This window comes from Sinocyclocheilus anshuiensis, unplaced genomic scaffold, assembly GCF_001515605.1.
Source record: "Sinocyclocheilus anshuiensis isolate Anshui unplaced genomic scaffold, SAMN03320099.WGS_v1.1 scaffold609, whole genome shotgun sequence".
Classification (NCBI taxonomy): domain Eukaryota; kingdom Metazoa; phylum Chordata; class Actinopteri; order Cypriniformes; family Cyprinidae; genus Sinocyclocheilus; species Sinocyclocheilus anshuiensis.
The window spans coordinates 1,892,933-1,918,664 of record NW_015541011.1 but is presented as its reverse complement, the minus strand read 5'-3'; the positions used below and the strand labels follow the sequence as shown (position 1 = coordinate 1,918,664).

The window sequence follows — 25,732 nt, the reverse complement described above, 5'->3', positions numbered from 1 at the left end:
TTAGTTTAGATGGTACCATGACTGCCTTTAATTTTGCGCTCTCACGCGCAGTAAAGTGAGTTCACTGACTCGGGCCAGCGTTTAACTCTAGCAGCAGACACAGCGTGTGCAGTCGGTAGAAGGCCGTTTTTTTACAGGTATCAGTTTTTGTTGACGTTGTTCGCTAAAGTTTTTCTCTTTACCCTTATACACTCTTTAAAATAAAGGTGCTTCAAAAGGTTCTTCAAGCGATGCCATAGAATAACCATTTTTGGTTCCACAAAGAACCATTCAGTCAAAGGTTCTTTAAAGAACCATCTCTTTCTTGCGTTTTTGTCATCTGAAGAACCTTATTTCGCCACAAAGAACCTTTTGTGAAACAGAAAGGTTCTTCAGATGTTAAAGGTTCTTTATGGAACCATTTAGACAACAAGGTTCTTCTATGGCATCGTGAAGCACCTTTATTTTTAAGAGTGTATGTCTAAGTCTTTAAATTCAGGCATTTCTCAGTCGGAAAATAAACAGGGTATTATCGACTTGAAGCGATGCTATATATGGGTGCTTTAGACAAAAGATAAATCTTAGAACTGGACTCAAAATGAAAGGAGTCATTCGGTTCAAGATGTTAGTCAAGTTGCCGAGTATTAGCAAATGACACTTTTGACTTTTTCAACACAAAGACGGTACAATATTTAAAAACGTGTTGTAAATTGTAAGCAGCCTGCCCCTTTGTAATACTATGTGCATTGGTGCAATTGTTACTTTTTATTGTTTCTTTAATGTTGACCTATGTTTTCCCTTTCGGAGGTAAAGACCTATTTCACTTACCCAAGTTCGTAATTTAACGTAGCTTAAACGGGGACGAAATAGGTAGAGGTTAATACACATTGATCTAAAAACCTACCGAACGTTTAGCGCAAGAAGATAACCAAAGAACGCTCAGGGTGTGTGTTTTTCTCAAGAAACTGTGAATGGAAGTCATTGTAAAGACGTGGGGTATACTAGACAGATGTCTGAGAGGAACCCGTGTAGGCTACTGGGAATGCTAATGAATGAAACAAGAATTAACCCGTCCATTTGAAACTGTGCTAAAGATGTGATCTGCTCCTCTGCTTCCAACAAAACGGTGGGGAGAGAAAAACTTTACCACAGACTTTGTGATGTTTCATTACAGAAAGACGTATGGCTGATAAAACGGAAATATTAGCTATTATTAACAGCATGAGTAACACTAAACAATTACTTTATCAGCGTTATTGTGTCTATCGTGTTTTACTGTTATTTTAATGTCTTCTGCGTTAGTTCATAGATTATGATGTGATCTGACTTGGTAAAAATAGCCGAACATTCTTCACCCTCAAGGATTTGACACATTATTGTATGAATGGAGCAATCGAAATTGTTTTGTGAAAAATGTTTTTATAAATCATAATGGGGGATGGGATGTGCAATGGTTTCTATAGCCTATGCAGTGATGTAATCCCTCCCCTTACTTTGTTACGTTGTAAGTTATACTAAAATAATATCTCAAGCTTAAAGTATTTAATGTTATTGATTTAATGCTTGTTTTAGCCCAGATTGAACAGACTACACTTCGAAGCATCGCACCAGCCCCCTCAGTCTCTCCCTTTGTGTTAAAGTTGGCTCAAGGTCTCGGGAGGTCCTGGAAGTGACAGTTCTGTGAATAGCGGGTAGATGGCACAATTTTCTAACATTTAGAGAGAGGAACCCACCGAGCTGAGAGCAGCAAGTCTATTTTAAAGCACTTTATTCAAAATAACAAAGACAGACGGACAGGGAAAAAATGCACATACATCGCAATGAAGCATGTTATATTTTGGGTAACCAATACGAATTTTTTTATGGCTCCATTTTAGAATTATATATTATAATTTATAAAAAATTTTTTATATATATATATATAATAAAAAAGAAAGAATGTCAAGGCATAGGCTACTGACCCAATCATGCATTTGGCGGTTTTGTAAAAAACATATAAAGGTTAATATGAAGATTATCGAAAATACAAGCATTTACTTAAACAGTTTATGCGCTAGACTAAGCCGCATTAAATTGTTGTTTAATTGCTCCGTTGCAGAACACTCCACGCAATTTGCAGCAAATATAGATGACGTCAGACAAAAGTTCTCCAAAGTACCTCATTATTTGAGAAGCCAAAATACTAAGGTCGTGACGAGAGTTTTTCTCATATAAACTGATCTAAATCTGAGGGCTGGAATTATGGACAGGTCCCCTCTATATTTAGCAAATTCTTCGAGGGGCAATAAATATAATGAAACAGAAATAGCATGATACTCAAGTGACGTGAAGGAACAACACAAACGTTTAATTGTCTTTTTTTCTAAGGGAGTGGGGGTCTATGCTTTGCTTATTATCGCTGCTCTTTGGAGGTCGCTATGGAAACCAATTGCTGGCTCTTCCTTCGTCGAGCTCATCATACGAACACAAGCGAGCATATGATAGCCTATATCAAAGCTATGATGACTTTTGCTAAGGACTCTAACCGATGTATAACCGATCGACAAAACCACATACACTTAGCTGTTAGGCCAGATAATTATTTGCTAACTTTTAAAATGAGCCTATATTTCATTATTTTAGAAACATCTGCAATTTAGTGTAGACGATGCTGATGGCGGTAACCGAGCAATTCAACCCTTCGCGACCGCCAACACAACACAACACATTTGCACAGTAACGATTTTTGAGGCAGTTTTGACGAACCTACATCACATAATAACGCCTTTATGAAAAAAAAATTCCTCGCACTTGCAAGAATATCGACATGCTTTACACGAGTTTACAATGTCTGCTATATCTATGGTTAATCAACGGAGAAGCAGTTAGAAATCATTTGTTGTTAGCTCGGTTGGCCAGCCATATCCCAATAGTACTTTTTCCACGAAGAAATAAATAAAGGTGACATTGAACTGAGGGAGACCCCATTAGTTCGTTGTCCGACGCTAATAGAAGAACAGAAGTGCAAATTATAGAGTTCAGCCTCAACACATGCTCTGTCAACTAAAATCAAGCCTGTGAAGCCATGATCCAAATTACTACTAACCTGCTCTGGTAAGCCTATCAAAGCAAAACGTGCATTTAAAGCGAAGGAACTGACAATTCATCTTTGACAAAATATATTACCATACCACTTAAGATCTGTTACGTTTGTGTACTGTGGAATTTGTTTTAAAGACTTACATAGTGGAATTATTATTATTATTATTATTATTATTTAAAGCATGCAATGCTAATGTAATCATTAAGCAACTACTAATAGTATCTCGAGCAGTTAATAGGTCTCATCACTGTGTCATAATTGCAAGCCTTCCTCTGCTACATATATTAGTGCACTCATCAAACACACATCCTGGACCACCTTTAAAACAATATCTAACATCCACCAATCATTTCCGATCATCTAAACAGGTCTTTACCGATAGCCCCGAAACAAACTTACCAGAATTACGTTATAACTCTTGCCCTCCTGATCAGTTTCAGGGAGGACCCCGAATCTTTAGTGAAAAGAGGAGCAAGCAAGCAAATAAATAAATTAATAAATAAATACATAAATAAATAAATAAATAAAGCTTAAATAAATGTTATACAGCTTTATTTAATTTAATATGCACTGTATTATTATTATTATTATTATAATTATAATTATTATTATTATTATACAGTTGAACAAAAACAAGCAATGGTGGTAGTGGTCTGATTACCATTATTGTTCGTCCCATTTATCTGGGACGTTTCACTTTATCTCATTTTAATTACATTGACAGTGAAAATATCAAGCATATCTATGCATTTTAGGACTCTTGGACTCCTGACAAAACTCTAACACGGTTTCTGTCTGAAGCGGGGTTTTTTCTTTTGGGGGGGGGCGGTGTCGATTGAGGGGGCCTTTTCTCCTAGCAATGTGGTTTCTATTACAAGAGCCGTAGCTTGCTTTGAATTGCAAGACGCCATATTGACTCAACTAATAGGACACCAAGTTGAAGGCGCAGTTTACAGGATAGCTTCACACGCTTGGTGTCCTCTAACAGATAGCCCCAAATGTGACAGATAAAATATTGCTTTTGAGGTAGAACAAACAGTGGGTCTGCATTTTGTCATGTGTCACGTTAACAACAAGATGGCATTTCATTTGACATGTATTGAACGTCCAATGTTGCATTTCATGCGACTTCAGTTCGGACGTGTCAACCTGCGCTGAGAAGATTTTATGTATAAAATGGATAGTGATGCCCAACAAGGCAATGAGCAAGAACCTCTGCGCATATACACACAATCTATACCTTGTAAGCAGGAATGACATGATACTTGATGTTTCCTTATTGTTTTATCAAAGACGGATTAATATTAATGTGTAAAAAGTAAAGTGTTAGAGGGCGAATCAAAAGCGTACGTTCTCACTTTAAACTGCAGCACTGTGCACTTGTATTTACATAGCCAAATTTAGACGTAACCTGGACAATTTCCCATGCCAAACCTCGGAGTCACCCTCGCACCCCCAACCGTCTCTCTCTCTCGTCTCATACACACATACGTAAACCCAACCTTCAGCAGTTTGAGACAGAGCATGAGTTCACTGTCCGATAGAACAGACAAATTTGTCTGCTAATGAATAACACAACATTGAAAGCCTTTTGATTTCAAATTCATAAATTATAATTTAATACCAATAACAAATTTACAGCAGAATGCTTGTTTACAATAAGCTAACACAAACAAACAAGAATTGTTTTCAACTATAAACTTCCACACACACTCACGTATATCACTTGCAATTAATAATAATCAATAATAATAAAAAAAAGTATCTATACGTTATCAATACCCTGCAGTAATATATTTTATATATTTATATAAAAACGTGGGTCAGTTTAAACTGTTCATAATTACAATCATATCATTCACTGGTCCATATGTGGCAGAGAACAGCCCAAAATAACTGTTCAATCAACTACACAATATGATCCCTTTTTATCCAATCACAACATGGTGTCTTGTGTGTTGAAGAAAAGCCTCAAAACAAGGACGAAATTGCAAGCTTTCACACATACACACACAAGGCATCTGTTACAGACCGAAAAGGAGCAGAACACCAAGTCAAAATAGCCACCCCTTTCCAAACCAGCTCACCCTGTTAAGTGTCAACCTATCGTCGAACATTTTTTTCCCATTTTTTTTTGTCTTTTTAAATACAAGGGCTAGTGTACTGAATGCACAGATTATATCTATACAGTCAAAAACATTTACATTTATATATATATATATATATCAAAGGTAAAATAGGTTAGCGACCTGTGGCCATGCATTCACAGTCTAAATACATGAAAAAGAAAGGAAGAAAAAAAAACATTTGTCTTAATATGTATGTACATTACAAACAGAACTTTCAGTGCTACTAGCTAAGTCTGTCACTCATTTGAAGACATTTGTATTACCGGAAATTTATATATATATATATATATATCAAAGGTAAAATAGGTTAGCGACCTGTGGCCATGCATTCACAGTCTAAATACATGAAAAAGAAAGAAAGAAAAAAAAACATTTGTCTTAATATGTATGTACATTACAAACAGAACTTTCAGTGCTACTAGCTAAGTCTGTCACTCATTTGAAGACATTTGTATTACCGAAAAAAATTGGCAACCACAGTTTTATTCTTAATCACATATACGTTGTATAAAGAAAAGTACTTGAAATGAATTGACCTATATTTACAAGAATACTGCCTCTACTTGTGATTTTTTTTATCTTCAAGTGAAATGAACAATTATAAGACTTACTTTGTAAATTCTAAGCGTGTTCCCCGTTGTGTATAGACTTACCAGTATTAACAGTAACCGTTAATAACACATTTGCGCTGTACAGGCACTTTAATGCTTTAAGTGTTGAGAGACATTTATAGGGACGTCTTATTAATACTGCTGCTTTATCATTAAAAGAATGATGACAAAATACAGTTTACTGTGGTAAAACACTTGAGCGAGAATTCGCATGGGCGCAACTTAAGGTGGGTTCCTGTAATACATCTGAAAATATTAAGTGGGGCTCTCCTAAACTGTAAAATCAAACACGTTGTTCTACTATTTGCATTACAACCTGACGACCATTCCCTAACCAAAATAAAAAAAAAAAAAAAAAAAAGACAGGTCATAACTGTCAACCAAATACGATGAGATTTTGCAAATACTTTTGTGGCGCTTATAACTGATACTTTTTGCAGAGTGGAGTATTGCTCCTGCGTCCATTTTGGGGGATAATGATTTAGGGGTGTCTATATCAGTTAGAAGAGTTGTTTAAGACATTAGAACATTAATAGTGCTCTGGCATTTTGTGTATATAAGTTTGAGTCGATCATGAAAATAATCCCTACTCTTGTTCATTAAGGGACATCAATAGAGTAAGTGCGCTTGCAGCATTAAGCATAGCCTATATTGCTGTGGATTGAGTTTTAATTCTCGAATTCTCGAAGAACGTCTTTACAACACTGAACTGTTTTAGAAGAAGCCATGGTTATTAGAAAAAAAACAACAACAAAAAAAAAACACAGCAACTGCATACTACAGAATCACAGGCCGGTTTAGAACCAGAAATGAGGAACAAAAATTACAAAAACAGCTATAGATACATGGACACGGGACAATAAAGCAATTTGGAAAAAAAACAAAAAACGTTTTTTTTTTCTTCTCTTCTTAATCTTTCCAAATTGTCGCTTAAATGCACTTTATAGTTTTGCTGTCCCAGAAAAGAGTGTGAAAATCCTTTAATTGTTTTTTTTTCTTGCCTTTTTCCCTTTTGTATTAATTTTAGTGGGTAATTTATTTATTTATTTATTCATCTTTGCATTTATTAAAAAAAAAAACAACAACAACAAACAAACAAAAAACATTATAACAAACTGTTCAGAATGACATTGGGAGCAATCTCTGGATTTCGAGGCTTCACTGAATGTCTCAATTTTAAAATTCACAGTCATTGTATGAAAGTCTTTCTTCGTGAAAGTAAACTCGTGTAACAGCCGTTTCCTTCTACAAAAGAAGCGCTAACTATTGTAGTCACAGCCCCTTTGATAATTCCTTCTGCCTACTGAATCGACATGTAAGGCCAGTTAAAACTGCTCCCCGACAGCAACATATCCCTGATGAGGGTTTCAATTGGGGTTTTACCTACCAATCGGACGAAAAATAATTGCTCTATGACCGAGGAAGAGACTGTACGGAGAGAGGGCAAGCGCAGTAATAACTTCCCAAACCGAGTTGGCTGGTTGGGATACTGGCTCCGAACGTACTCCTCCAGAGCGCACTGGGACTTCTCTTGCAAACTTTCCACATGGGCCACATCTGACAGGCCACACGCATCTATAAGGAATGGAGAGATAATCAAATGTTTATAACATCAGCTCCACACCTGGACAATCAATTTACAAAACGACAAGCCACACTACAGTAACACATACTATTTCATTGAACTTTGCTATTACGCCAGTATATAGCCTACACACTGCACATCACAATATATAGCATGTAGCCCAACTAACGCAATGCACAAAACATTCGCTTTCTGAAAATCAAATGTGCCATACGAGTTAACTTTAGTTTTTACGTTCAAATACATATACCTTACGAGATACACAGATCGTTTATACTCGTATTTTATAAAAGAGAGCTAATTGAGTAAACATTCCAGCGTAGGCTACGAGTTGTTCTAAACCTTTTGAATCATGATTCAAGTTATCCCCATAAAAAGCAATATAGCATCATGTGGGTCATACTATTCTGGCAAAAAGATAAACAGAATGGCAATATATATATATATATATATAAGCAACACACCCTTTAATCCAAAACTTTTAAAACATACTGAACAACAGCAAACTCGAAGAGCAAAATATCCACAAGAGGTGGTATAAGACTTTAAATCAATAAGGGGATTGCAAAATGCTGCCATACATGGCATGCACTTTTAAAGGTGTAATGTTAGCAACCTTTCCGTTATTATTTCTTCTTTTAAGCTTTGATCCATTTATATGTTATTGTTGTAGGGAACATTATATGTAAAGGAAGCAAAACAGTATGTTTGCATTCTGGGGCAATATTTATCGTGCAACTGGTAGGCTACGAAAGCTTTTCCAGTCATACATTTCCGAGAAAATATATTCACCATGAAGTTTTAAATCTGTAAAACTTTTTCGCTTTAGCTCTGTGATACACAAATAAAGAAAGGAAGTCAGGGTCATGACCCAGTTCTGGAAAGAGTCCAGCATATGTCTTGGATCCCTAGATCATCCTAACAAAACAAGGAAGAACTGTGAGCTTTTAACAACGCACAAAAATGTCTTGTCGCCCGCCACAATAAAGAACAATTAAACAAAACTAGCCACTGGTGTTTATCGCAACGTGAACATATCTATCAATTTAAACTATCGGCTGCAGTGTAGAGCTGGGCTGTGATATGTGTAAACGGAGCATTAGGCCTTTCTTCCCTTTCCTACAGCCTCACCCCTCCCTTCCAGCATGACATCCTTAATATCTGTCATTGCAAATAAATACAAATAATTGATTGCCCTTCAAGATCTTATTATGTTTATGTATTGTGAAACTACAACAAAATATGAATAAAGCTACAATTTAGAATTTCGATAGTGTCGACAGTGCTCATTTTCTAACATTATTTGTATTTACATTATTATTATTATTATTATTTATTTTTATAAAAAAAAATCAAGACTACGTAGCTAATAGGCGCTATAAGTAAACATATATTTTCCATTATTTTGAATGCGTATAAATAATATATTTTATGTATTGCTGGCTGTCACAAAAAAATTAATTGCATCACCATTTAATTTTTAAAAGAGCGTAAGTGTTACAATAAATTCTTAAGCGTTAAATATAATTGCTGTATTATATTGACGATAAAAACGATGTTCGATGTAAAAATATGGGAAGAAATAATTTTCCTAATTTTACTTTCTCATTGAAATTAATATCAGAGAGCTCTGCAAAATATTTACACTTAGGCCTACGTGGCTATTACGACGAGTGTATTTTAATAACGTTTACAGATAAATAGGCTAAAACCAGCACACATAAGGTTTTCTAGATCTTATTAAAATAATCCACGTTTATTTACTGTAAAAACACAGACATATAAAACAGAAGTTTAGAGAATGAACACTTACCTGAAGTGAATAAAACAATGGCCTTTAAACAGCTGTATTCAGCAGAGTCAACGTGCAAAGCTTTGAGCTTTTCTACTTGTTCTTGGAAGATCCTAATGTGGTCCATAAAGGCGACCACTCTGTCCGCAGACATGGGGGAGGCATGGAGCCCAGCCGCCGCCAGAAGTGGAGCCACATGGAGCGGCATGGAGCATTGAGCAGCGTTGAGTACAAACAACTCACTCCAGGTCAACCTCAAAAGGGCAACCTGGTCGGTAATTTGGAGGTCTGGGAAGAAGGGAATATTCCTGGCCCACTCTACCGCACTAAACAGCATCCTGGCTGCCAGTTCACAAATGTTCTCGATGCCCATGATGTTGTTGGGTTGCATGCATTGACTGCCATACCGGGAAGTTGGGTAGGGCTCCGCTCGTAGTAGTAGAGAGATATATCCGGATAAGTAGGAATGGCAGTGCAGTGGGTCCCCATTTGTCAAGGCGAACTGACCATGGTGTGGCTGTGTGGGTGGCATCCGTCCCCTTTGCACGGCTGCAGTAAAATGAGAAACTGTAGATATTGATGCTTGAATTCTACAACAACATAACATAGCTTGATCTTGTTTCTACTTCACTTAGTGTGTTGTTACCACACAATTTGTTTAGAGAACTACACCAAACTGTATTAATACAATCAAATTATGTCACTTGACACGTGCAGAACTTTTAAACTATGTGGCTTTCATGGTTCTACTGTTAAGTGAAATAATAATAATAATAATAAAAAAACTAGGTACACGATATGCTCACAATAATGTTCTGCACCGTGCACTGCATACACAGAAAATAATTAGTGTCAAGGTTTTACTTAACAGAAAAATAGATATTAGCAAATGTTTAAATTCTAGCGTAGGCCTACTTTACAAATGATTGGTGTTTACGTTTCACAGTAGACAACATGAGTCCAGTGAATACATGCACAAAGAAAGACATGAATGCTAACCCTTAACCTATTTAGCTAGCGACAGAGTCAGTTCTGCTGTGTATTGAGAATCTGCGAGCGAACTGGGTGTCTGGTGGAACATTTATTCACATAAATATTAACAAAAGCGCAACAGTGATTATTATTTACTTTTATATCGGAGAAGAGCAATGTAGATTGCGGTCGATCTGGAGACCCTAACCTAGTGTGTGTGTGTGTGTGTGTGTGATTTTGACGCTGCCTCTCCACACTCCCTCGCCATAACCGCACGGCATATCTGCAGCGATATTATTAAAAATGCAAGACGAATGCCCATATTTTCGTCGCCGAATAAAAGTGGTGATCAATTTAACGTTGCCAACACGTACAATGCGAAATAGTCGCTTGAGAGAGTGTTCATTATTGGCGCATTACGGGCGCCGAGATAACGCTCAGACTCGAGCGCTGTAGGCGGTTCCTTCGCGTGCTGTGGTCGGGCAGACTGAGAGAGAAGAGTCGGGGACAAAATACAGGGGGACGTAGCATGCATGGTTTAATTAGGCTAAATACAAAAGACAAAGACAGCAGTAAAACAACAAAAATCCGAATACCTTCCCGTCTCATGCCAACTTTGAGGCATTTTTTGAAGCGGCAGTACTGACACTGATTGCGATGGTGCTGGTCAATGGGACAATTCCTGTTGGCACGGCATGTATAAGTGAGGTTCCTTCGTACGCTCCGTTTGAAAAAGCTTTTACACCCCTCGCATGTAAACTGGCCATAGTGTTTGCCGCTGGATTTGTCCCCGCAAACCACGCACTCTATGTGCTGTGGTTGCTGCTTTTCCGACTGACTCTGCGTCGTCTGGTTCGTCGGGGTGGACTGTGTGTTGTTGTTCGGGGGTCCTTGAACGGGTGTCTGAGGGGTCGGAGGGGCGACCTGAGAGGCCGTCAGACCTAGCTGGCCTGGTTGAGGGGTTGGAAGGGATAGTCCTCCTTGGGCTTGCGATGAGAGGGTGCCCTGGGTCTCGGCCACATCGTCCTGGGAGCCTCTCCACACTACCATTGCCATATCTATCAGTCAACGTTAAGAAAACTTTTTGTTTCCCGTTTTTGGTTTCGGAATGCTTTGCTTAAAGAAATAATAACGCAGCACGGTGCCTTTATCACTTAGGAAGGTAAAATAAATAATTCAGGATCGGCACGGTCGGTTAGAGTCTGAATGTCCGTTCAAAGTTGCGCACCGACGACAAACAGTAGTCTATTTCTTGACTGAAACAGCGTTACCTGGCATGTGGTTAAAACTGAAGCAAAGACAAGACGAATAGCAGCCTTGTTCTAAGAGGCCAAGTCCAGGGGCACTTGCAGTCATCCATCCAGTAAACCCATCAACGAAAAAATGGGAAATAAACACTGCGGATGAAGATATGAACAGAGCAGGACAGATAACTTCACGTGTGTAGCGATGTTCGGACGCACAGAAACACGCAGCTTTCAAAGATACTTGCGACACGCGAGAAGTTCCAGCGTAAAGTCTTGAAGAAAACCAACAACTGGCAAAAAAAAAAAAATATTGCCGCTTCTTCCTTTTCTTCAGATGAGGTAGCGGTAGCAGCCGCGCGCAGTTGCAGCCTGTGCTCGAGTCAAATATGAAGTCAACTCTCCGGCAAACAGGACTGATAATAAAACAAAAAGATCACAACCTACAGAACCTCCTTCATGCGCGTAAAAATAATAAGAGAGAGAACAGAGAACCAAAGTGATCAAATATGTTAAAAAGGGGGAGGTTAGGAAGTGACTGCGATTTGTAGGCGCTGGGCTGGCAGAATGCTTTCTCTCTGATCAGCTCACTGAGCTCTCTATATAGTGAACTTTGACACGACTGCTGCAACTTAGCACACGTTACCATGGAGATGAGTTGCCATATATGGAAAGTGACTGTGTTTAACTGGTCAGACCTCACGGACCTCCCACTGAACCCTATTGGCTAGTCGGCACTTGTGCTACTTGGTTCTTTGCCAAAGCCAGGAATAAGGGTCGAGGAGCCTCTTGGTCCTAAAGAGAGTAGCTCTGTACACAGTTCGATGAAAAATGATCGTAATACGTGTTCATTATTTTTATTTATTTGAAATAAAAAACAAGATTGGCATTCCTTTTAAAGCCGCTTTCCACACCACATAGGTCCGAGGCTTTTCTAAAATGCTAATTTAAATATATGTAATAAAAATGCTACATTCCCTCTTATGTGACAACAAAATGAAAATATCTCCGTCATAATGGTATTTCTGTCATTTAGATTTTTGATTTTCCAATGTGTGTTACATGCATTGCATACCTTTTTGTTATAGCCTACCTATAGACTGGCCGCAACGTAGCCTATATGATTTGGTCATTTCGTTAATCCATTTATCCGCATTAACGTCTAGTTATAAATCAGGAAACTGCATATAGGCCTACTGCATATACAAGTCAATAATGTACTGACAAATACATTTAAAACAGAGACCGTCCACGAGGGAACAAGTTATTGTTGTAAGTTCGAGTAGCCTACTTACATTGTAATCAAGACATAGCTATGTCAATGATATAGGCTATGCGAAACTCTACTTTTTCAGCAATAATAATAAAAAAAAAATTCTACAAACATTTTTATTAAATTAAATATTTAAAAAAATCAAGTGTCTGAATGTGTGCAAGCTATGTTTTTGTGAATATTACATTTGTTTAATTTGATCAGAACATGAATAGCTTACGTTGCGTTTGTTTTATATACCAATCCAATAAATTAGTCCAAAATACCTATTATATTGGCGTATTAGGCTATAGGTCTTATATGTAAGTCGACTGACTTTACGTGTATATACCTCCACAATCTAAAAAGTATATTTGATGATTACAGACTTTTATACCGTTATCCACACAATTTACAGTCTTACTTGTTGAAATCAACACCAATTGTCACTTGTGCTGCTGTTTTCTTTCGTCGTAATCATGACTACTAGCAATAAAGTAATGAATATTGAGGTTTTTTAATAACTTATAATACATTGATTTATCCCTATATATATATATATATATATATATAAGGCCAAACGGCCCTCAATACGATATGTTTTTTTTTATGCAGCGATACTGCATTCAGCATGTTCTCATATAGCCTAACAAAAGATAATTTTAGGATTACTGTGCTTTTAGGGCCTTGGCATGCTACAGATATCTTTACTCAGTGAAGTTAATATAATATCACATAACTTCCTCGGATATGGATCACTGGATTAAATAAATAAATAAATAAATAAAACTCAAAACATTCAACATTCATTCAAACATAAGATGAATGATGCTCATTGAGAAAGCAGAAGCCCAGAAGTCGTATGTTAATTGCCCTAGATGTTCGCTGGGAGCCTCGGGGTGGTCAAATGAGGTGTCTCCGTTTCCGCTCCTCGGGTTATAAGTCAGAGCACATTTTTTTCGAAAGCTCGCTTGTTGAAGTCTACTTTCTGTATCACCAGGGGTTGTCGGAGTTAGGTCCACTGAAAAACGTACAGTGCTAAATCAGAGCATATGATGATGCCTCAGAGGGAAAAAATGCTGAAGACTGGACGTACAACAGTATATGGGCGCCCCCTTGCGTTAGGATTATTTCTGGCTAAACTCGCTCTTTAAGGTGGAAGAGCCATCTTAAATGGAAACTACATCGGTCGCTCTCCTTTCACATACACCAAAGTAACATGCGCCTGTTTTAATCTGATTAATACTTTTGAGATTTCCTTCTAATTGACTTGGACGTCGCAGAGGTGCGCTTGCAGGTCTCTTCCACACCTTTTCTCTACGGTGTTGTTCACGCACGGGAGTAGGCTATTGCAGCGTTTCGGTTAATTTTGGCCAGTTTAGCGAAACGATCAAAAGTGAACACCGTACATCATCTCTGACCATTCAAAAGCCTGTATGTGAACAAGACAGCCGAAAGCAATACCGCAGACGTAAATTATAGCGTATGATGCAAAGTGGATTTTACCCCAAGATCAAGGTAAGTGTTCATATTTTCACACTTTAACTTGCAAATACACGGATGTCTCATATTTTTTGTTCTTTTTTAAACCAAGAATACGACTAGTAAAGACGCATAGAGAGACATGCATGCAATACACCATCACTTCTTAAATATCAGCAAAATTATTGACAAAGATCAAAAAGAAAGAAAGAAAAATAAAATAAAATAAAAATAAAATAATGCGTACCAACTTGCAATGCTTATATAAAGAATGGACAAAGTGTTCCGCTCAAGGATGCGTTTGCTGTAGATACAATGTTCTTATTTATATTATTTTAATCAATGTTTTGAATTAATTCACAACACACAAAACAATCAGGTTTACTTTAACATACACATTCCAAATAATATGTACATGCTAAATGAGGTTTGATTCTCAACAATTATAGCCTGAACATACCAAATGCATATGATGTTGATTCGTCTTCCCCGTGATGCATCCTCTCCTATATGAAAAATATACTTAGTCTTCTCTTTCTGTGCGAATTAACCCTCTGTTTGGAAGTGGAATCAACGTTTCCTTTTCCACTGACAAAAATGCGGCTCTCTGTTTATTTGAATGATTACTAAACTTTAGGGAGGAAAAAAAAAAAGACAAACCGACAAGCAAAATCGGTCAAACTTTTCTGCGACGCTTAAATCACGTTAATATTTAGTAGTACATATCCTAATAGAAGGACAGTCGTGTTGATGACTTTGAAGACAGAGATTTTTTGTTTTTGTAAAAAAAAAAAAAAAAAAAAAAAAAAAAAGAGACAGAAATTGCTCCTGTGCGTCTTTTTCTTTTCCCCAGAAGGTAAAAAGCCTCCTCAGTGCAGCTGCTTTGTGTGGGCTGTGTGATTGGGGGAGGGAGGGGGTGAAGTCAGGAGAGACACCTGTCTGTTTATGTGCAAACTAGTAACAGTGATATGCCTTTGTCGCTTTTTCAATGGTTAAGTCCAAAGTGAGGACTTTATTAGATCAGTGAATTTCGATAACTGACGAAATAAACTTTTACCGTTATGCAAATATTGTTTAAAAAAAACATAAATCTGCAAGAATGCGAGAACATCTCATCAATAAGGCTTTGATGCTTATATGCTTAGACCACGAGTCTGAATAAAAACAAAGCTAACAGCACGTCAGAAAGCACTGCTGCTAGAATGCAGTCGTAAGACGTCTACTGCGTTCACGAGTGACGTCAAATTGCAGTATATCCGACAGTTATGGTTGAAGTAAAGTAATCCAGTCAATGCCTGATAGGTTTTAAGAGTTGTGTAGGCTATGCAGGGCGCTTTAATTGTGTATTCTGCTATGCCACCTAGCTATACACAGGAGAGTTTCAGGTCTGAGTATAGCTAATACAAGCTAGATGAACGGTGTGTCATATATAACCATTCAACAGGCATTCAAATAAACAAACAAACAAACAATAAATAAACGCCTGTATTCATATCACATTATTTAAAGCCTACCAGCATTTCCAACGCAAAGCCGTGAAGACACATTGAATTAGGCTATAGGCCTATTAATATACAGTCTTAATACAAAGGCCTCAAATGTGACTACTTAGCTAAGTAGCTAATTACATGAACCACGTTTCATTAAAATTCCAAAAACAAAGTTTTATTCACTATAGGTCATTTGTTCCACCTCTGAAAGATCTCAAAATAAAAGCAAACGCCACTAGCAATCGAGTAGAAACGAATCACTTTGCACTTAAAAATAGCCTGTGATCGGTGGTTGCGCTGAAGTAACTTCCACGCTGAAAGCCGTTTTCAAGCAACTTGATGTTGATCAGTAAAGTGCAAGCAAAGTCGTCCTGGTATTTATCATTGTAAAACGCACTGCACAAGAAAGAGTCCACGCACACAATAGCGCTCCCCCATCGGGACTTCTATCGATTAGGACGAGACACTACACTAAATATTTACTGATCATCACACACAAATAACAGGATCTTTAACGATTTTCCATGGCTGGGACGCGAAGAAAGGGGTAAATCACTTTATTATTGTCTGTAAAGTAAAGTAGGCTACGCACGCTGGGACACGAGTGTGTAAGATGTGACTCCTGTAAGAAGAGTAATAAGCGAATAAATCGATAGACATTGAATAAGCAAAGCCAAATATCCAAACCGCAGCAAATCTGCAAAGTCATCAGCAGACTACATATCAAACTAGACGTTGAACCTTAAAAGACACAGCTAAACTCTGCATGATTAACTAATATATAAAATGTTATATCGAACATAAGAAAATATAATTTTTTTCCCCACTGGATTTCCCCCCCAATTTTTATTGAACACTCAGAGTAGCCTACATTTATTTTGTTCATATTAATCCGCGGACATGATATAGTAACTCTCAAAAGCTTTGCGAGCGCAGGTTTAGGCGCAGGTGTCTTGCGCTTTGATGGGTTGGAAGAGGAAACTTGACCCTAGTCTTATCGCTGCCTCCACCGAATCCTTCAAGCATGAGATAGAGGCAATCTGACCCTCGGGTCACTGAGATCCCGGCCTGATTAACCCTTACGGACCCAGTACGGCTCAAAGGTTAACCAGGCTAATCAACATGAGGAGACTGATTAAGGCGAACCAGAAGTCAGAAATACATAAACATAATTTATTATTTTAAAAAATCGAATTATTACCGAAAAATGTAACAAAATGCACAATCGCATCTCAGAAATTCTAGGTTATTAGGTAATTGGATGCATCATGCTAATGAAGGACTTATATATTTTGGCTTCAAGATGATCATATTACACCAAAACGTAACTTAACTATAATAATAATAATAATAATAATAATAATAATGATAATAATTATCATTAGTAGTGGTAGTAGCATTATTGCTGCTGAATGCTTTATATTTGCGTGCTTATGTTGGGTTGATCAGACCTGTGGTTTTCATTCCTGGTCCTGCATGGTAAGCCACAGCACTGCACATTTTGTCTCTTATTTGAAGGATTTAAAACCACTGGATCAGGGTGTGGTTTAAAACGTGTCCAAACGAGCAAGTAATAGACCTGTCAGCTAGTGTGGTTGTAGTTTATATAGCACATCTGTTGTGAAGCATTTTCTGATATTTTGCAGTAATTAGCAATTACAATTCTCTTGGCCAATACAGCAATACATTTGAGTTTGCAAATTAGCCCTTTTTATTTATTTTACTAGATGTAAAGGAAACATTATCAATTTATTTTCAGACTGATTACACTTGTAAACATACAATGTGTGCACATATCTGCATTTCTTGCTTTGAAATTTGTAATATTTTCAATAATCTATTAGTGTCTTAAATATGAGTATAAACAACAAAAATATTTGTAATGCTATTGAACATTTTATTTTAATTATATAAACTAATTAAGTATAAGCAACATAAATTGAAAGCTTTTTTTTTTTTTTTTAAATACACCAGCCTCAAAAAGTCAGAAAAAGACTTAACCTATCAACTTGCTGACAGTCTAAAATGTACATAACAGGTAACATGAAATGTTTTCATAAATTAAATATATTTCTAACACGTGGATGTGTTCTGAACTTTCACTTAAGCAAATACAGATTATGGCTGCTGGCACTATAGTTAATTGCTCAGTTCCACCTGTACATGTATTTTTACTACTAAAAAGGGAAAAACACACTTGGAAAATCTGATTATGATTATTCTCAATACATTAATCCAAAATAATACAGGACACTTCTGAAGAATTTTCTAACGCAATCCTGCCTTTTTATTGTTTGTCATTTAAATAGATCTAAAAAAAACTCCCCTTGACATATTCTTCCAACTCATTGAAGAAAATCTCATATCGGTTACGGGCAAACTGAATAGGATTATGGTTTTATTCTCTACAGAAGCCTGGCTCTGTGCCCAAATATGGTGTAATTTGTTCAGCATTACCTTCAGTCTTAAAACAACACCATTTTCCTGGGAATTCAGATGACTTACTGCTTCTTCACAGGACAAGAAGCTTTAGCTATGTATTTCACTCTTTAAGAAAAGAACATGGACTAATTGTTGCCACAGTCCATGAAAAAAGATCTTATGAAATTATAGCCTATACCCATATAGCCTAGACTTCAAAATGTAACTGTCTGGGAAGTCTTTCAATGTCCTTTTCTTATTTCTTATAGCGTAGCAATAATACCAGACTGCAGCGAGATTGAAGGGATACTCATGACCTGTTACACAAAGTGTTGTAGTGGAATTAACTGTACTACAGAATCAAAGATAGTTTCCACAGGTATAGCAGCAGTATAAAGTATACACGTAAAGCGTCATACTGAACTTATACAGGTAAAAGCAGGGTGCGAACTAGGGGGGAGCTAGGGGGAGCTCGGCTCCAAAAAAACAAGTGGGCTCCCCCAAAGACCACGGTATAGTTCGAACACTGGGTAAAAGGTCAACTAAATACACTTTGGGTGCAAAAAAAAAAAAAGAATAAAAAAATTCTGTCATTTATCTGATATGATTCACCCACTGTATGTGATAAGGGATTATGCTAAGGGAAATTGTTTGCCATATGCAGTAAATCTAGAACAGGCAGCATATGACTATGAATTAAGATTTTGAAGTGATTATTTCTATGTGTATTCCACAGTTGGGCTGGCAAACATTTAGTTAATTGTACTTTTTGTTGGTTCTTACTATGCATACACAGTCTTCGATTACAAGCTATGACAATAATGGAAGAGTCACACTAAAAACATTAATATCATTGATAAGGTTTACAAAAAAAACAAAGGATGATCAACCATTTTTATTAAAAAAACAAACAAAAAAAAAAACAGGAAAACAATTATTTAATCAGAGTTTTGGCCATTAAATTCTTATCAAAACACCTTTTGCTGTAAGTGTGTACAAGTCTCTGTGTGATTGATTCGTTCAGTTGGTGCAGGTTACCCTCTCCCTGTCTATTTCTGGTTGCCCTGAGGGCCAATCTAAGCAGCCAGCAGAATCATGATAGATCCAAGTTTGATTCTCCAATGATGGATTACAGTGTCAATTTAAACAGCAAAAGCTTAATTTGTTAATTTGCTTCTTAGACTGAATGACAAACTTCCATTTTCCACTTCACATCAAGTCAAAAACCCCGTGTTACAAAAAGGTGTGATGCAAATAATATGTACTTACATGCTATGTATGAATGTTATTATTGCTCATTTATTTTTTCCATTGAATTATCATCATATTCATTTTAAATAGATCACTTGTTACATTTAAAGTCACTTAAATAAAAACAAATAAGATAACAGACAACATAGGTGTAAAAATGCAAGTGTCCTATGCTAAGTGTTTACTGGAATACAGAAACAATAATACATACTACTTTTGTTGTAATTGACAACTTTAACTATGATCAACTGTCCGAAACTATAGGTAGAATACGACATCCTGGCAGACTAGCTGTGCATTGTCTCAGACCTCTGCAGGATTGTGATGAGGGCAGAGGACACGGCCACTGTGGGAACTGAAGAATACTGAGTGGTGACGTTGACATCAACACCAAATGCCTGATGGGAGGAGGAACTTCACGCAAAGATCCCACAAAGACAAAGCAAGGAAAGTAAGCCTTAATGTATGCTTTTGACCTACTGGAGCAACCAACCTGTAATGGATTCTTTTATAGGCAAAAGGATCATTGGCTCAACTGACAACAAACTGCTTGAAATCAACTACGTACATAATGTAATTCTGCAAATAATGTTATGACGTATGATTAAATAATGCAACTGAACAAGACGTAGCACTGTGTTTCTTTAAAGAAGGATGCAATGAAAGAAAATATTTTCTTGATGACAATAGTAGAAATGTTTAATTATCAACTGTACAATAATTTCTGCCAAAAGCACAAATAAATAAACATGGCTCCTGTATGCATGTTGTTTGTTATTATTAAACATGAGTCAATCAATCAATCTAGCAATCTATCTATCTATCTATCTATCTATCTATCTATCTATCTATCTGTCTATCTATCTGTCTATCTGTCTGTCTATCTGTCTGTCTGTCATTAATCATCATAGTTATTTTACAGGCAGGTATGTAAAGAGTATATCTTTAGATATGAGGGATTTGTCCTCATACCTTTCTTATGAAATCTACAGCATTCCAATTTTAAATATAAATCTTTAGTGAAAAATGTGAATTTGAAAATAAGTAAATGTTATAGTACAGTGTAGTGTAGTACAGCTCTGAATCTTTATTTAATGTGGAGCTGTAACTGGCATTTTTATTGCAAACATTACCATAAATGTTTCCATTTCTTTAGCTGTTATGAACAATTATAGATAGATATTATTTTCCACATATATTCTTCTGCATTTACTATACCAGTCTGGATTTAATCACTGATCACTAGACTAAACCCATGTTATTGGGGAATATAAATGTTTTCAAAAGTAATCAAAGAGCCAAAGCAGAAGAAAAGAAATGAGAAAGACAGAAGGAGGGAGCGAGAGATTCAGAGTGTGTACTTGCTGTCTGTAATTGAAAGAGAGAGAGAGAGAGAGAGAGAGAGAGAGAGAGAGAGAGATTCAGAGTGCGTATTTGCTGTCTGTAATTGAACGCAGCTTGTTTTTTAATGTGGGCTACTGAGACGTGGGTATAGTTTTTAAGTTTGTGTTTGCACTTTCACATTCTTCAGAAGTATTTTGAGATATTATGAGAAGTATCTTTATATGAAAGGTGGTTAAAACAAATGTTTGGGAAAAACTGGCATTGACCCTAAAGTCTTCAAAAATGTATTTAGCCTAATGTTTTCATGAAAGCCTGTGGGAGTAACCTATTTACGCACACATATCTTTATTTAATCCTTTACCAAAATGGATTTTTTCAGTTTAATTATTTGACTTTTGGAGTAAGTAATGTGTGCAATGGCACATTTGAAACAAAACGGCTGAACTGCTAATGCCACTAGATAAGACAAAAAAAAAAAAACTGCAAGAATAATGTCATCGACATCACAGATGATTTTGTCACTCAGCTGATCCAGATCATGCAAATAAGTTAGTCCTCAAAGTTAAAGAAATAACAGATACAACAATGATCAATATTCATGGTTTTCAACATAGGGCCAAAAATGGGATTTTGAATTCAACTAACAAATGAAATTATATACACAAACAACTAATACTATTTATTTAAAAAAATATTTTGAGAGAATACAGAGATAATTCATCGATGCTAAATACAAACGTAAAAATGTTTTGTAAATAAATCAGTCATTCTACTGCAGAATTTCACATTTAATTGAATGTGCTACTTGCTGTAATTATTTATGAAATTTACTAGCAATCTCTGAAGGAAATTGTTTATACACTATTTATTTTTAAATGCAAATCAGGCTGCTTAATCGGAAATCCTTTACCAAAATATGCAGGCAATATACATACATTCATATATTCATATATATATATATATATATATATATATATATAATGTAAGGAATACAGCAAACAGAGCTAGTGCAAAAAAAAAAATTGATAAAAAATTACTAAACCAAACAAACTGGCAGATAACACTCAGCACAAGATTTAATGAGTGCTGAGTTGTTGTGGTATTTGCAACGCGGCCAAAAAAGCTCAGCTATGTTCAGGAAGCATGTGAAGTGTCTGCAGTGAAAAAACGTTGTCAAACAAGATTTGGGATCAATTACCCAGAGAGTGTAATGTTTATGTGAGCCCCCTGAAAGAAGCGATGTCCGGGTAAACTTCAGCTGCAGGCCCTGAAGTGTTCATGTAACTGGCTCTTGAGGTTTTCTCTAAGGACGTTTGTTTTGTCACCTCCATTAAGGGCTGTTTGGTCCCAACAACATAGTACTGCACTGCTTCCTCTTGCCCTGAAGAAAGAGGTTTAAAATACAGGACACTAATTCAGGCTGTGATATGTCATTTCTCAGGTTTAATGACAGAAGTAAGATTATTAAGTTCTGAAAATATTGTGTTTTCATTTTAAAGGAACATATTTGCGGCTATTGTGATATGTATATAATTTTCTTAAATTAACTGAAGCTTTTTTATCTTTAAGGCAAAATAAAGCTGACTTAATGTGATAGCTAATTATTAAATAATATATTACAAAGTAGAGTTCTAGTTCCTTCTGGCAGAGGACCAAATTTAACACTTTAGTATCAGTGTTTTTATTCTGTGCAGGTTAGAGTTTCAACATGACCAAATTTGTTCTAATGTCACTATAGGGAGGGAGGTTCTGATGTTTTATGTAACATTCAATAATGTAATTAAAAATTAGGTGTTTTTCAGATGTCCATTAAGATATTCTTAACACATAAGTGCTAAATACTATAAACCACAGTATTTGACCTTGGTTTAAAAAGTTCAGGTATGTGTGTGCACACCTATAAACCATTTAATGAATGGCAAGTAGTGCCTGAAGCAAGGTATGAAGAAGTGCAAAAGACATAACAATATAAATAAATATAACAGTCGGATTTCTGCATCCTCACAAAACACAGCCAGATGTTCCTACCTTTTGAATTTTTTCATACATTGAGGCTTCTTTCTAAACACAGCTTTCAACACATTTTCATCTATTGCACCATCTGAGGGAAGTCTTTCCAACAGAACTTCAGAAAAAAAAAGTCAGAGTTGCGGCCTCACTACAAATCTCTCCCCATATGGTAAGTTGCAAACAAAAGCATCTGCATTCCATTCAGCAAGAGTAAGAGGTGTGAATGTCAGAGAGACAGGGCACTGGGTCAACGCTTACAACATGTCAAGGAAACACTGTTGTATTACTGCACACTCTCAGAAAAAAAAGGTACAAAAGCTATCATTGGGGCAGTACCTTTTCAATAGGCACACCTTTGTACCTAAAGAGTCCATATTGGTACCTTAAAGATGCATATAAGTACCTAAAGTGTACATATTAGTACCTAAAAGGTACAAAAGTGTGCCTTTTGAAAAGGTACTGCCCCATTGACAGCTTTTGTACCTTTTTTTTTCTGAGAGTGCATGGTTCAAATACGACACGGTAGAATGTGTGAAAAGAAACCGTATTTTCTGTTGTTTTTCAAAGCTTGATAACAAACTAAGCACACTGCTTTTGTTCAGCTAAAGTGCTTGACAGAAAGCATTATAACATTTATCCAGTCGCAATGTAACCCAAAGTTTCACAACAGTTACGCCTGTAGGATTTTATTTATAAACACACAGGAAAATCAAGCATGATTTCTACATGATACAATACACAATGCCAGGCCACAGACAGCGATAGTAAGCGGTAAATCTTTACAAGGATGAATGATAGCTCTCCAGGCAACAGTTGAACGTTGTAGCACATAATGTAATATATTTTGCTTTGGTTTCAGAAAATTAAATCTGTGGTTCACCTCAAAGGGCCTCACAGTGTGGACTTCCTATACTATGAGCAACTTTTATGGTTCCATGGGATTCCTATGTCTTCTAAATGACTCAATATACAATGGGACTACAACATATAAAACATGTTTGGATACTATAAAAGACTTTCTATGCTAGTGAGTTAGACAAATGGACGTATGCATGTAATCTTTAACAAAAGGGCAGACAGAAATTAGGGTTGCATTTGAAATATATACTATATAATAAAAATATATTGTAGAGTAGAGCTGCATGATTTGGGGAAAAAAATGTAATAGCAATTTTTCCTGATAAAAATTGTGATCGCAATTAAAAACAATAAATTTAATTAAATACCAGGTTTATTGTGCTTGTTCGTTTGGATGCAACATTTGACCAAAACTGTGTGATTATAATATCAATATGGCTCTAATGTAATAATAACTATAATAATTTTTTATAATTATTAAATTAAAATACAAACAATTATAAAAAACTAAATATAATATTATATTATAATTGATTATTTCACTGTAAAATAAGAAATGAGTATATCAAAATATAATTATAATAAATTTATTTTACATTACAAAAGTAAAATTACAATAGTTATCTACTAGTTACTAATAGTATTAATTTTTAAACATTAAACCATCTAACTTTTATTGTGATGTGTTGAGCAGAATTTACTGCAGACGCTGCCACTCTGTGATGCTGCAAACACTCACAGAAAATTAGCTGCTCATGTCTAAAATCACAGTGCCGTGCTTCACTCTGAAACCATTCAGCGCATATATTTATTTAATTAAATGGAAACCTTTGTGATCTGTTAAGAGCACTAATCCATACCGCATTTTTTTGTTTTATTTTGATTAATTGTGCAGCCCTACAGTGCAGTATGTAGTATGAAACATTTTAGTCATTTCAAACACAGCACAGATTACATTTTCAGATTAAATGTACTCCAACAATCTGAGAAAATATATAAAATATATACAATTAAACAAGTTACATACCATGTACAGGTGCATCTCAATAAATTAGAATGTCATGGAAAGGTTCATTTATTTCAGTAATTCAACTCAAATTGTGAAACTCGTGTATTGAATAAATTCAATGCACACAGACTGAAGTAGTTTAAGTCTTTGGTTCTTTAATTGTGATGATTTTGGCTCACATTTAACAAAAACCCACCAATTCACTATCTCAACAAATTAGAATATGGTGACATGCCAATCAGCTAATCAACTCAAAACACCTGCAAAGGTTTCCTGAGCCTTCAAAATGGTCTCTCAGTTTGGCTCACTAGGCTACACAATCATGGGGAAGACTGCTGATCTGACAGTTGTCCAGAAGACAATCATTGACACCCTTCACAAGGAGGGTAAGCCACAAACATTCATTGCCAAAGAAGCTGGCTGTTCACAGAGTGCTGTATCCAAGCATGTTAACAGAAAGTTGAGTGGAAGGAAAAAGTGTGGAAGAAAAAGATACACAACCAGTCGAGAGAACCGCAGCCTTACGAGGATTGTCAAGCAAAATCGATTCAAGAATTTGAGTGAACTTCACAAGGAATGGACTGAGGCTGAGGTCAAGGCATCAAGAGCCACCACACACAGACGTATCAAGGAATTTGGCTACAGTTGTCGTATTCCTCTTGTTAAGCCACCCCTGAACCACAGACAACGTCAGAGGCAACTTACCTGGGCTAAGGAGAAGAAGAACTAGACTGTTGCCCAGTGGTCCAAAGTCCACTTTTCAGATGAGAGCAAGTTTTGTACTTCATTTGGAAACCAAGGTCCTAGAGTATGGAGGAAGGGTGGAGAAGCTCATAGCCAAAGTTGCTTGAAGTCCAGTGTTAAGTTTCAACAGTCTGTGATGATTTGGGGTGCAACGTCATCTGCTGGTGTTGGTCCATTGGGTTTTTTGAAAACCAACGTCACTGCACCCGTTTAACAAGAAATTTTGGAGCACTTCATGCTTCCTGACCAGCTTTTTGAAGATGCTGATTCATTTTCCAGCAGGATTTGGCACATGCCCACACTGCCAAAAGCACCACAAGTTGGTTAAATGACCATGGTGTTCGTGTGCTTGACTGGCCAGCAAACTCACCAAACCTGAACCCCATAGAGAATCTATGGGGTATTGTCAAGAGGAAAATGAGAAACAAGAGACCAAAAAATGCAGATGAGCTGAAGGCCACTGTCAAAGAAACCTGG

At 36.4% G+C, this 25,732-nt stretch overlaps 1 protein-coding gene and 1 long non-coding RNA gene across 3 annotated transcripts; one reads left to right on the top strand and one right to left on the bottom strand.

The window, feature by feature from the left end:
• Positions 1–6,847: 6,847 nt before the first annotated feature.
• Positions 6,848–11,974, bottom strand: LOC107690378 (COUP transcription factor 2). 2 transcript variants are annotated; one of them, XM_016488687.1, is made up of 3 exons: positions 10,747–11,974; positions 9,200–9,745; positions 6,848–7,376 (listed from the first exon to the last, which is right to left on the bottom strand). In XM_016488687.1, exons 1-3 carry the CDS (start codon positions 11,204–11,206, stop codon positions 7,102–7,104), a joined length of 1,281 nt encoding a protein of 426 aa, XP_016344173.1. In that variant the 5' UTR covers positions 11,207–11,974; the 3' UTR covers positions 6,848–7,101. The 2 variants fall into 2 exon arrangements, with proteins under 2 accessions (XP_016344173.1, XP_016344174.1); XM_016488688.1 differs by having other exon boundaries at positions 6,849–7,376; positions 9,200–9,727.
• A 1,788-nt stretch (positions 11,975–13,762) lies between these two features.
• LOC107690379 (uncharacterized) lies at positions 13,763–20,038 on the top strand. Its single transcript, XR_001634434.1, has 3 exons — positions 13,763–14,164; positions 19,555–19,741; positions 19,805–20,038. It is a non-coding gene; the product is annotated as an uncharacterized LOC107690379 (long non-coding RNA).
• Positions 20,039–25,732: the final 5,694 nt, after the last annotated feature.

Coding starts and splice junctions, on each gene's coding strand:
- LOC107690378 (XM_016488687.1), bottom strand. CDS start 11,206: ATGGCAATGGTAGTGTGGAGAGGCTCCCAGGACGATGTGGCCGAGACC. Junction 9,746..10,746: donor AGTTGGCATGAGACGGGAAG/GTATTCGGATTT, acceptor CAATATCTACAG/TTTCTCATTTTACTGCAGCC. Junction 7,377..9,199: donor CATTGTTTTATTCACTTCAG/GTAAGTGTTCAT, acceptor CATTCCTTATAG/ATGCGTGTGGCCTGTCAGAT.